Genomic DNA, 13,648 nt, shown 5'->3' with positions numbered 1-13,648 from the left:
TTATTTATTCTAACCAGTGATAAGCAGTATTTTGGTTTCACTTGTTAAACAATTCCTGCGAGAAACGCGAAAAAAGTGATGGCTTGAGACTGACGCTAAAATTTGGCCTCATGGCGGGTTGTTCCAAAATCGCCAGATTTGTCTTTCTTCTATCTCTCTGCTATACGACTGTACCTTGACAGAACAAAACAAAACAACGCCTTTACTATTGGTTCACCCGTGTACCCGCTCGTACTGGCAGTACCTTTTGTAATGCAACAGCATTGTCATATTTCATCTGACACTTCTCTAACTGTTTGCTGAGTCGATCCCGGTCCTGTATCCACCGATCCATGTCCGATTCCATGTTTGCAATTGTCTGTTTCTTGATTATTAATGACGTCACCTAAAGAAAACAATGACGCAGTTCATCGTCTAATTTAAGGAAAAACTGGGTATCTTTCAAGCGTAGACCTGACTACAGCAACCCTCCAAGTAATTTCAGATGCCATTTTAATGGCGTTATTAAGACTTGTAACAATTGTGGCAATCTTCTTTCAAGTAGTATATTACATTTGGTTTTGCCGTTTTATAAAATACAGGGCATTTTCAACGGGATTGAAAGAGTTAAAAACAAACATAACCTTTAGTTTGCCGAGAATGGTTATATTTCACTCACTCTTGTATTCTACAGTGTGAGATACACAATCTAGATACCTTTTTATCAATTGTGTCCCACTTCTTCTTCGCACTCCTGGAAGCCTGTTCTATGGAGCTTTTCTTTCTTGGGGATTTGACTGGCACTCCCGATGGTTTAACAGCCGCGCCGGAAAATCGTGAAGTTGACGTCGAACTGCTAAGCGAGGTGCTTGAGTAGGAAACCTGTGAAATGCTTTGGTAGGTAGACTGTGTGCTTATCTCAATACCATTCGACATCGCTTGATTTCGTTGTTCTCCCAGTTTACCAGACATAGGTTTCTGCTGACGCCTAAGGGCCTTTACCTGTGGGAGCGCAATTCAAAGTTTGAAAGGTTTTTCCTTGAACTGTGTAATGAAGACAAGCATGCTTCAATCTTTCACCCTTGATTTTGAAGGCAAAGTTTATGTATGTGTCACTAACAGACAGAATCATTAACGTTTAATTTTCGGGCTGGTTTTACATTAGCAAGTTTTCGTTGACATGTTTGCACTTGACAAACTTTCTTTACTCGTGTGACAGACAATATTTGTCACTGAAGTGTTTCCTTGACACGCCTCCTTCAGTGTTCTGGAGCGCCAGCAACTTCACCAGCAGAAAACTTGTTAACCCTTTGCACACAAACAGGTCAAAATTGTAAAAAAAAGAATGGCAAGGAAATCTTACTTATGTGCAGCCAACCTAAGCCAAACAAAGAAAGCAAGACATGGACCTTTCTCAAACCGCGAAGTCCATTCATTTGACCATATTTTTTTTTTTTTTTCATTTATCCGTATACTTACGTGGAGATGAACTTCAGCAACTCAGAATGCGAGGATATCCGATCCGGGAAATTAACTCAGGACTTGAGTTCGTTTTCTCCAAGATATTCCCGAACTCTGATTGGATAACCGATCTAACAAGCGCTATATATAATTATCGTAGTTGAATAATTATCATAATTATGTTTTTGCGAGTCGCCTGAAATCCTTACACAAAAAGCTTTTTGTGTGGATAAGTGCAACTTGATAACCCATCTGAATTAATGGCAAATTTCAATCATTTTATAGCTTCACAACTTGCAGGCAAAAGGTAAGAATTTTTGTTACAGTTTTCGATATGCTTTATCAATGACCGTCATTTTAATCTTCTTTCACTGTTGAAGTGCCAAACATTTCTGAATTTTTGGCTCACCCTCAGTGTAAAAACCTGCTAAACTCACAAATGAAGTAAAACAAAACAAACAAAAGTACAAACTCCTGTAAAAGAATAGTGTACAAGGCAACAAAGATAGAAAACAAAGAAAAAATGTCACGGGTTTTTACACCGAGTATCGTACAAATTTTTCAATTCAAGGAATGACATTTTAAGAGAAGAAAACTCAACTGATTTTTCTTATTTTTCCTACCTCCTCTTGTTTTCGCTTGAGTACAATGTCTCTCTGTCGCTTCTCCATTTCCAAGTTTTTTATTGTCATTTGTCTCAGGCGTGACTCTTTCTTTAGTTGAGCGATTTGTTTATTCCTCTGCGCCTCTTGCTGTTTACTCTTCGCCGCTTCTTCTTTCATCTGCTTCATCAGCCGAACTTTTGTCTTCTTTAACTCACTCAGCTCGCTCTGAAACGTTCTTAATTGCTGTTCATTCTGAGCTTTCTGTCTGAGGAGTCTCGCATGCTCCTTTTTGGCTGCTTGCATCTTTTTCAGTTCTCCTTGCAAATGGCCGATTTTCTTTTCGTAATCATCGCGTACTCTACGAACTTTCTCCTCTGATTTAGAATCTTGATTTTTGATACTTTGTAACACCTAAAACATAATCAAGAGTCTAATGAACAAGTTATTTTGTAAATTATTTTATTACATAACTGACTAAATGAATACTAACAAGAACTTCAGTTTTGCCATTGAAAACTTGAAGAGATATCCCTGGAAATTACATGATATATACTGTTCCATTAAAAGTGCACACTTGAATTATATGACAACGTAAAAGCAAGACAAGTATCGAGTTGTAAACTGACGTCAATTTCATACGCTTTTTTCTTTCAATTCACCACTTTAGCAACATCCGGCAAGTCTTTCAGGTCAATTTATTGGATGCTGAAATTTAACTGCATGTTCTGTCCATTGTACTGTACGAGATGCTTCTAAGTTCCGAGTGTGTCTAAGTGTGATCGTTCAAATGTACTGAGTACTGAGCAGTACTTTCCTGTGGTGCTATTTATTATGCTGTACAAGGTGACTCTAACATTTGAGTCTGTGGATGAAATCCTTAAGTGTGACCATTCAAATGAAAGCTACTGAGCAGTACTTTCCTGTGGCGCTGTTTATTACGCTGTATAAGATGCTTTTAAGTTTTGAGTCTGTCAAAGTGTGAATACTGATTCAAATGAAACCAACTGAGGAATACTGCTTACAATGCTTTAAAAGGTGGTTCTAACGTTTGGTCTATGGATAAAATCTTAAGTGTGACCGTTGAAATGAAGCTACTGAGCAATACTTTGCTGCGGTACTGTCTATTATGTGGTTATTCTGCTGTACAAGCATATTTCTATTTTGAGTCTGTGAATGAAATCCTAAAGTGTGACCATTCAAACGAAACGCTACTGAGCACTGAGTGCTTTCCTGTGGTGCTGTTGGGAGGTTGTTCTATGGATGAAATGCTAAAGTGTGGCCATTCAAATGAAAGCCAATTTAGCAATCTTTCCTTTGGTGCTGTTTGTTTTCAATAATTTAGACTTTTTTGGCACCCTCGGGAGCGTCCAACTCTTAAAAGTGTCCATTCACTTACTTGGTCTCTCTCTGTTTCAGTTTCCTTGATCTTGTTATGCAGCAGAGATAGCTTCTCCTCGTACTGTGTCTTCAGAGATTGCAGTTTCTTCTGACTAGTCTCCAGCTCGTCAATCAGCTTTTCTTTGATGGAAATCTCCGTTGACAGGTCTGCCAAGTCTCCAGACAGGTCCAGGTTGTTATCTGTTAACATAGATGTAAATATAGTTAGACCATTTGGCCCTAGAGTCAGATATTCAAATGGGTATGAGAAAGATGGAAATCATGCCAGTCCTGATGCTCAAATGACCCAGTATGGAAATGAAAGAGAGCACAATCACCCAGAAAGACTGCTTTAAAGTTTGACAGGCCATAGAGTAAGAGCAACGAAGTATTATTCAAATCAGTAAAATGAAAGGCAATTTTACTGTTTGAGAATGTAGGAGAACAGAACATTTCTCAACGTAGTCACTTTTTTTCCAAAACTCGCTGCACAGCTCCATAAAAGAACCGTACACCCCGCAAGTGTATTTCACAGGACTGTGAATGGATAAACGCATTTGCCTGGACAAAAAAAGGATCCAAAGGTTTAACAAACATTTCATGACATCTGACAAAATGAATGCAACAGCCCTTGTAAAAGGTCATCAAGTAAGATGCCTTCTCCAGGTACATTGGTACTCAAATGAATCAGTGTCTAACTTACCTTGAGCTATTTCATCATCATCTGAGTTATCATCATCATCATCCTCCTCATCCTCATCTCCTTGCTCTTCGGTACCTTCTTCATTTTCCTGGACAACAAATGAGAAATGATCAAAATAAAATCACAGCTTGGTCACATAAAATCCACTCACTGTCTATCTCACAGCCCATTCTTCCACTAGAACGATCGAGTTCAAAATTCAATTTAGTTTTCACTCACATACAAAATCAATTGTTTTTCAATTTCCTTTGATTACAATATGTCTTGTACCCTTTTCAAGTATCACTAAAATAGTTGACATATTTACCCCTTTATTGATAAAACATGATATTTAATCAGTTGATAACTGAGCAATACTTTTGTTCCTCAGTGTTCTGCTGAATGAATTTTTCTGTTGTCTTCCCTTGCTTTGATTTTCGGTGCTTCCACATTTAATAAGGTTTAATGTACAACACAAATGGTTCATACCTCATCTTCTTCAGTGCTGCTTTCATCACTGCTTTGTTCACCCCAGGGTTGATCCTTCGCTTCTTCATCATGACGGTTTAACTTCTGATAAACAACAGCAAAAGACCATAATGTTACAAAGTGACAGGAAACATATGCTATAAATACACAATAAACAGGACACAAGCTTAACCACCGCATGTTCAATCCTAGGTTGTTTTGAATTTTTGCTTTGCCTTGATTGTTTGTTGCAATATGGCAGCTAATCATCCTTACAATAACCACAAAAAAATGACAGGTGTTACACGCGACTTTGGCTTGAGTACAAATTATGCCAAATTGGATTGCTACCACTTCCTTGAATTGAATTTGATGCAAATGAAACTATGTGACAAATTAAATTTGGGCTATCGTAACCTTTTCAACAGTTTAATATTTTTTACTGCAGTGATTTTCCAAACGTCTTGGCAACTACAACAGCTGACAAGTGCACACAGATAAACACAAGATAAATATAAACAAACTGGAGAAATCGTGTTATTTGAAAAAAACGTTTTTCTAACAGTAAAATCTTAAAGCACTAAGCATCCATCACCAGGTTAAAATGGTTGAAGCAAAACGTCTGTCTGCCAAATATAATTTACAATGCAAATTTCATTAAAATAAAATATTAACTTAACAATAGAACCATGATTAAGATCATATTGATAAATTTGAATATTAAATGATATTTAAGAAAAAGACTTTTTACTTTAATTGTTTTACCCTGAAGGTAGACACCAAGTCTAAAAGCTCAATTTTACTTGAAGGAGAAACATTTTATCAGATAACATGAAGTCTCCCAGCAACATAACAATCTTAGATTAAACTGAAAATCAAATCAGTGAAGGTAGTTTGCAGTTTTTCAGCAATGTATGTATGTACTGAAATTGCAATGATGCAAATGCACTGATTTTACTACTAACAAGCTGTTTTTGTCATCATCTTGTACTACCTATAATCTTTAAAGAAAGAATACAGCTCCTCAATAATATTTTGATTTATTATTATAATTTCACTTCATTTAAATTTTATTTCAAAATGTAGCCAGTAATGAATTTGATTTTCTTTTATAATGAAATATTTATTTATAAGTTAACTCTTAGAAATGCCTTTAACAATGACAAAGAACCTGTCCAATCAATCAACAAGACAACCACATTTTCACACAATGATATAATCATTATACAGTGGTCTGCAGGTCACATTTTACTAGTAATTTAAAAATAAATAACATTTATTTTAACAACATTAAATGGTTTATTAACGTAATTTTTAAAAAGATCTAGATTATCAGTAGAAGTCAGGCATGCTGTAATAATTGCAAGTTTGCCTTACCAAGAAGAAACTGCGTCGAAGATAAGACAGTGAAAGAAGAGAAGCTCAGCTGTGCAACACCTCTTTTGCAATCCATGGTATGTGAAGTGGTAAATTGAAGCATCATAAAGGTTAATTTGTTATTGTTAATATTACAAGACTGTTTGAGTTTGAGGAGGTAATTGGAAACTGAATGGACAAGGAACAATCTTGGAATAATGATGTACAACTCACAGTAAAGCACCAGAACAGACTGAGCACTAGACAAATGAACAGCGTATGCATGAGATGCAGTGATGTACAAAAGACCATGACGTAAGACAAAACAGAATGTTCGACAGACAGGAAGACAAAGATTATCATTTTGTACACAGTATGAAAGAAAAGGAAATAACAAATGACCAGTTCACTTGACCACTGAATGCCAAGTAAATTGTGCAAAGGTGAAATCCTACATTTTTAAGGTCACCTCACATAGTAAACTTTCTTATCTGAAGATGTAACAAATCCAACCATCCCCTGGTGATGTTCTTTGTACTGTACTATTTCCAAGTTAATGATAGCACGTTATAAATCCATTGATTCTTAATTACATTTTGTTTTGTTTTGTTTTTTGTTTTTAATGACATCTCATTAAATATTTGTGACAGAATCGTGTGACTGGTACCCAAAACCACACCTCTTTGTGGCTTGCTGGTAAGTAGTGAATAATACCCTTAGTTATACAAACGTCACAGTTTAAATCAAACCATCCCTTCTTGAGCAAGTGTTATTTTATTGGACAATCTTCTAGCCATTGGTTTTATCCGAGCTAAGTCATGGACATCATCCCCAGCATCTAGTTAGAGATCTCTAGTTACTCTGTGTAATAATGTCTAATGTGTCCCCACTCCAGAAGCAAAGGTGGACTGGGTACTAACAAAATGAGATAGCTTAGATCCACCTCCCCCACGTTTAAAGCTGTTTTTAGAAGCTAGCCTATCATTTCTGTCTTTTAATCCAATTGAGCAAAATTTTTAAACATACCAATCTGAGCTTATGTCAGACGGCAGTCTTAAATTGTGTTCTTCCTGAAAATATCTATACCCTACCCCTCCCAGAGATGGTGTTTTGATGTGGACCACCCTCCCTCTGAAAGTTCTAAGCTTCACATATTCCTTAAAAAAAAATTGACCCATTTAATACACCCCTTCCCTCTTCAGAATTTCCAACCTTCCATATGGCATATGGATATTTTCTGGAGCGACACATTTTGAATCCAAGAGATTTTTAAAAAATAGGCAGTCTCAGACTGCATGTGTCTACTGCAGTACTGGTATAGAAATGTGATATAAAAGAATTGAAGAAAAGGGAAATAAGACTGAAATGAAAACGAAGAGGGAGGAGTGGAAATAGGATAGAGATAAAAAAAATGGTTGTAAAAATGTTGCACAGAATACTGGTGAGTGGAGATTAAGCTGGTATCGTTTACCACAAATATTTTGTATGAAGAGAACTGTAACTTTATTCTAACATAAACAATATATTATATAATCTTACAACGTGAACCACAACTTTGTACTGAAAGCAATGCAGCAAAGTTCTAAACATAACTGAGCACTGAAAGCAAAGTTGTAATCTGAAACGTAGGCATAAAATGCAACAGAAACTGTTAATTAATCTATACTGAACTTATGAATGGCAAGTATCATTTTTTAACCCTTTGACTCCTGTCGTGTTTCCATAGTTTTCGCATAAATAAAAAGTAGTAGATAAACAAATGTCGTTGGCTTCCAAAATTAACTGCATATTAAACTAGAATGATTAAACAAATGTTTTCTGGTGTAAAATAATATGGTGACCTATTAATCATTTGCCGAAAAACACAGTTGAACGCAAAAATTGCCACAATTCACGGCATGTTGATGAAGACCTTTGGCATATCAAATTTCAACCCGCTTATGCAAATTGTCCTCGATTACGCATTTGCAGCATTTACGCATATATGAATTGACAAAGCCACAAAAATCAACAAGAAGCTTTTTCAACAAAACGTTTTATTGAGATAAACAATGCATTTGCTATTAGAGGCAGAAAACTTTCAGTTTTTTTTGCGTGCGTGCAAACACGCATGTAAAATTTGAAGACACTCTGTGTTTGTTCAAAGCGATCTCTTGCAGTAAATTCGGGCACGTTTGCGATGAAAATTACAGAAGTTACAGAATTCTGGCTCAAATCATCACTTAAACTATTTGTAAAAAGCAAACCAACATCGGAAAACATCATTTACCGTATTGTCGCCATTGTCCTGATCCGGAAAAACAATCGCTTAGATCTCGGTCAGTCGAGGATTAGCGTCGGCTTTCGATAGGATTCCATTTGGGATTCCTGTGGCATTTACACTCTTACACTCTTACACTCTTTCACTCTTTCACTCTTTCACTCAACCCGATGACATAGTGTCTACGCTTCTCTAGAAGCCGTAGACACAAAAACCATCATTCCATCCAGACCCTCCCCCCACCCCCCTCCCCCCATTCATGCTTCAAGTTTAGACAAAAAGTAATCAGCCTCCAGGTCCAAAACTAACATTCATACACAAGCATAAAAGGTTAAATGAAAACATCAGCTGCGTGGTACTCATACAAAAGCTATAAAAGTAGAGTAAATGGTGGAGAAGTGCCAAATGTTTGAAAAAATGCCAGATGTTTTGGGCTTCACCCTTCCTCAGTGAAAGTCCAGATGTTTTCGGCTTAGCCCTTCCACTGAGGAAGCCCAAAAGCCAAAAATGTCTGGAAATTCTTCACATTTTTGGCACTTCTCCACCATTCATTCAACTCTCATATACAACTACATCTCTTACAGAACATGCACCCTCTCTTGATCTATGCCTAAATAGGGCTTGTTATTTGAGGGGTTAATTTGATTTTCAGGCCAAATTATGCTTTTCTTACTGAGCCCTTCAACTGTGCTGTGGGATGAAATTCAGAGCTGCCATTAAGGATCATAACCTGTAACACCTGTTACGACTGAATATCCTTGAAAGAACCTTGATGTTATGGATGATCTTGACAGTTTTAGGGTCATTTTACTCATAAAGCAACAAGACTGTTATGGGTGAGAAGCTTAATGCAACATGTGGCCAAAACATTAATGACAGCACCGATTAATGTGTCATGATTCATATTAATTTTAAACTCTGAGCAAGTTTCCAAAGGGGGAGGTAGAGTTTACAGTTGTCTAAAGGGAAGAAAAACAGAGTTCTACATGGGATTAAATAAACATCTAACTGTGCCTTTAGCTAACTTCCAAACACTGAATCTCAAGTCTCAACCAACCGTCACATTTTTCACTGCCAGCAATCATCAGAGTATCAGAAAACACTGAAAGAAGTTTAGAGTTTCAATAGGTTACAACCATAACCTGTGATTGGTGGAATTTAAACTGCTTTCTTTTTGAAGGTCTGCTGGCTTTTTAATGTAATTGCAGTTACTGGCATGAAAAATATTCAAGCATTAGCTGTGCGATAAAGTTCAGAGCTCACATGTTTTTGAAAGGTACAGTTAAACATCCTCTGATTATTTCACAATTAAATAGTCACATGGTGCAAGAAAATTGCCCTGGGTGGGAACATCAACAATTAATGAGGAGAGAGGGAGAGGTTTAGGGGAAAGAGAAGACAGGAACTGCTATTTAAGTTGACAAGCAAAATAAAATCCTAATTTATTGTCACACAAACATGTCATAAAAGATAAAACAACAAAATAAACGAATAAAGGAAGTAAATGAAATCAAGAGAGTGAAAACAAAATCAACAAAAATGCAAGGAAGTGAAATGAAATGAACCAAACGTACGGCAAGCAGTGTAAGCAGCAAAGCATAAAATAACAAAGTGTGAGAAGAGCAACAAAGAAACTGAACAAAGCCAAAAAGCAAACTGAACCAGCAGACACTGAAGAATCTGACTCTACACAGAACTGAAGAAATCCAACAACGGATGGAACAAGTTTCAATCTCCTTTTATTTTTGTAAAAAAGATCTTGAGAGTCACAGACTGTTAAAAGTTCACGGAGTCTTTATGCAGGTAAGAAGTTAACTATGATTTAAGTTTTTGATGTACAGTGGACAGCATGTAAAGAAACAGATCAAGAAGTTAATTTAAGTTTTACATTTTTTCACTGAAGAGAACTTCACAATATTTAATCTGGCAATGGAAATCCTCTGTATTAGAACATGCTAGTTCTAAAGTTTTTGTCGTTAAAGAGGTCTGATCTGAATGTTGTAGATTTATATAGTCTCAGTTTAACAGGCAATTAGGCATCTGATTCAACGTCTTGGACAAAAGCATAAATAATAAATATTTTACTGTAGTTGTTAAATAACTTCCCAAATCGCTAAAAGCATTTGAAATTCTCTTCATTTAATGTTTAAATGATGATTAAATATTTCTAATTTGTAATCTAACATTCAAAAACATTCAAAGTACACTGTACAGAGTACAAATGTATTCACAATAAAAATAAAAATGTAAATCTCTCAATAATGTCCATCGCAAGGCATTAAATTTTTTAACCAACTGAAGATTTAACCCCCAGTACAGGAGTAATAATTTAATTCCTCATCAAATGGTGCAAAAAATATCATTCACCATCAAACAAGCCTTTTCAATGTTAAATATTACTAAGGCCTCCACCAGGGAGTACCTTCAACTGAAACTGCCAACAAATTGCAGCATAATTCAAATTTCAAGTACTTATCTTAAGCACAATCTCATATTATCTTCTCCATATTCAATGGAAATTTTGTAATTTTTATCTATAGCTTTAGTCTTGACTATTTACAATTAAATCTAATTTTTATTTTATTTTACTGTTTCACACTTAAATAAGGTTAACTATCCAAATAAAAGTGCATCAACTGCCTCCTTAATTACAACAATTTCATTCTCTGCATTCTGTATGCATGTAAAAATTACACTCGTCTGTCAATTGTCATTGTTCTTAGATTCAAACAAGATTTCCTATCACAGAAAGTCAAACAATCCATCTTATCACATTTATGATTTACACATCCAGGTATTCATACTCTAATTATCAAGATCCTAATTGTAAATTTATATTATCTTTAGTTACCTTTTATCCTTTAATACCCAAGAGTTATCAAAATCATATATTTCTGGATAACTAATCAATACATCATGAAGAAGAAAGGTGGTGACAAAAGCAGTCATGCATTAGCTTTGGGAAATTGTCCATACATATGATCCCTTATAAATGTATATGAACAATTTGCACCATGTACCACTGAGTGCTCAGAAGTGATAGTGATAAAAAAAGTCAGAAATCATTTCTGTTAAACTTTAGGCTTAAAATGGTTAGAGCAATCATTCAAATCTTAACCTCAAATATTGGCCTGAAAAAGGCTGGTGGCGTGTACAGGGAATCTTCAGAACCACCAACATTATCAGGATCACTTTTGGTGTTTGACTGGTAGTTGCCTAACGCAAAAGCCATGGAATCAAGGAGTGAGTCTAGGTCTTGTTCAATTTGAATCTTACGTTCTCTTATGTTGCCAGCTGATTCAGCTCTGTGTTCCCGTAAAAGATGAGGATTAGGGGAATCTAAATGAAGGTTCCTCTTGTCTTTTATTTTAGACCTGTATCTGTAGACTTCGCTGTCAGAGGCAACAGCTGTGCCATAATCACTTTCCGCCTGGCTGTCGCTTTCAAAGTGGTATTGATAACACTCCGTGTCAGATACTATATCCACTGGCGGTGGATGATGAATTAACTTTTCTGCTTTAAGCACCTCTGCTCTTGGCACTGAGAACTTATGGTTAGTGACCTGAACGACTACGTTGTTGTTCTGGTCAAACGGAAGCTCTGGTAAGGAGCAATTGATGTCACTTGTTGAGCTATTGGCATCAGAAAACCTATCAGACGCACTCGAGTCTAGGACACGACTCATGTCTTTCCTACATTTGAAGCATTGTGTTGGAGTAGGGTAGGTATCCATTGCAGAGCTGCTGTTCATTAGAGATTCCAAACTGCGAGATCTTCGCTTTTCTGTTATTACCTCAGAATTAGCAGATTTTTGTTTAGATCTGCGCATCACTACATCACTAGGAATGTTTGATGTTGAGTTGTTCAGAGGTTTGTCTCGGTCAGCTGGTATTATATAATTACTAGGTCTCCGAGGTTTAGGACAGGGGTCCTTGGAAATAACAAGACTTGCTCGCTGTACTGTCCTGTTATAAAGCCCAGAGTCAGTTTTAGATTGAACCTTGCCAGCGTTCCAAGGAAGCCGAGGCGTCACTAGCTTAAGCCGGCCACCATTTGTTTGAAGAAAAGACTTACTCTGAGGTCGAGATGAATTAACTGGAATGTTAGAAGGTTTCACCCCATTCATAGTTGAATGGAGACTGCCTCCCCGAGGCTTAATTGGCTTAACACATTTGACTTTTGAGAGAGAAGGATTACGTAATACCACCTGTGCTTTTTGTCGCTGTTTAGCTACATCCTGTTTTGCCATCTCCAGGACTGAGGCTGTGGATTCAGGAGCAGGTGCTGATGCCATACGAGACTTGAGTGCTGCATGACGGGTAATGGCCATTGCCATTGCTTCACTCTCTGTTAGCTTGTTTCTAAAGATTTTAGAAAGGTCCTTGAGATTGGTATTGCCCATTTTACAGTTGTGCATTTATTGACTTGGCCTTTGAGTAGAATCAAGGCAGGAGTTAACTATGTTATGATGCAAACCTCACTGCTTTTGAGATGTTGTTCTCATGCTAACTAGTTTGCATTTACATTTCAAAAGCACTGAGACAACTACTTCCTTGCTTTCACTCAAAGGCCAGGTCACTAGGTCCACCAGTATAAAATGGACTATTCTTACAAGCTCTCTACACTTTTGTAATTTACATTTTTTATTGCCTTTTGCATTTTTTTATTGCTTTAATCATTATCTCATTCTGCCCATGCACCAAGTAAGGCAAACCACTTAAGAGAGAAATTTATTTCACGCATGTGCATTATGAACAAACTATTAGCTTGTAGGCATTAGGTTATATACAAATGATGACAATGACCATGATGAATGAAGGAAGGGGGAAGCTTGATAGGTTATCTGACTATGACAAAAAAAAGATGGGGCTTAATGGATTTATAGGCTCAATCAGGGATATAGCTTAGAAAAATCTCAGCAGGCTCATTTATAAACCTAGCCAGCTCTTTTGGACTGTGCTCCTTTAAAACTAGACTAAAATATTTGTGTTCTCGAGTGTTAAAATTTGTGCCAGTGATAAGATCCCTTTCAGATGGTGAAATCTGCTGTTAGCTGGCTCTAATAGCAACATCCCTGCTCAATACAGCCTTACAGTTAATAAAAGCTAGTATTTATTGAAAATTGGTTATAAATGCAATACTCAATAAATCCCAATAATTTTTAGACATGCACTAATTTTACCTCAACTCTTCGATTTCCTTGAGGTACTTTTGAATAAGCTCCTCCACTCCACCATCAACATCCCCTTAAAATGAGAGCACATGAACTGGGTAAGTTACTAAGTTAAACAAAACAACATTGCACACATGTACGTACATGAATGTACCTAAACATGTAGGAGATACAACCTTGAAATAATAGCTGATTGCCAGAAGAGTTCAACACAAAAAAACTAAATCTGTACATGAAAAAATACTAAATCTGTATATATACTACATGTGAGTACCAATTTGTCTTAA

General features: G+C 36.5%; 1 protein-coding gene across 1 annotated transcript in view; it reads right to left on the bottom strand.

The window, feature by feature from the left end:
• The window catches only part of LOC146456472 (kinesin-like protein KIF21A), a 35,763-nt gene that overhangs the window by 9,604 nt on the left and 12,511 nt on the right, over nucleotides 1-13,648 (bottom strand). Inside the window, exons 14-21 of the mRNA XM_085093132.1 lie at nucleotides 13,371-13,434; nucleotides 12,396-12,549; nucleotides 4,594-4,677; nucleotides 4,126-4,213; nucleotides 3,442-3,623; nucleotides 2,064-2,456; nucleotides 697-981; nucleotides 245-385 (exon numbers count right to left, since the gene is read on the bottom strand). Coding sequence (XP_084949258.1) covers nucleotides 245-385; nucleotides 697-981; nucleotides 2,064-2,456; nucleotides 3,442-3,623; nucleotides 4,126-4,213; nucleotides 4,594-4,677; nucleotides 12,396-12,549; nucleotides 13,371-13,434 — 1,391 coding nt within the window. The remainder of the gene's footprint in view (nucleotides 1-244; nucleotides 386-696; nucleotides 982-2,063; nucleotides 2,457-3,441; nucleotides 3,624-4,125; nucleotides 4,214-4,593; nucleotides 4,678-12,395; nucleotides 12,550-13,370; nucleotides 13,435-13,648) is intronic.

Source organism: Pavona decussata, unplaced genomic scaffold, assembly GCF_977016875.1.
Source record: "Pavona decussata unplaced genomic scaffold, jaPavDecu1.1 SCAFFOLD_254, whole genome shotgun sequence".
Taxonomy (NCBI): domain Eukaryota; kingdom Metazoa; phylum Cnidaria; class Anthozoa; order Scleractinia; family Agariciidae; genus Pavona; species Pavona decussata.
Note: the sequence above shows the minus strand (reverse complement) of the source record. Positions and strands in the feature narration are given on the sequence as shown.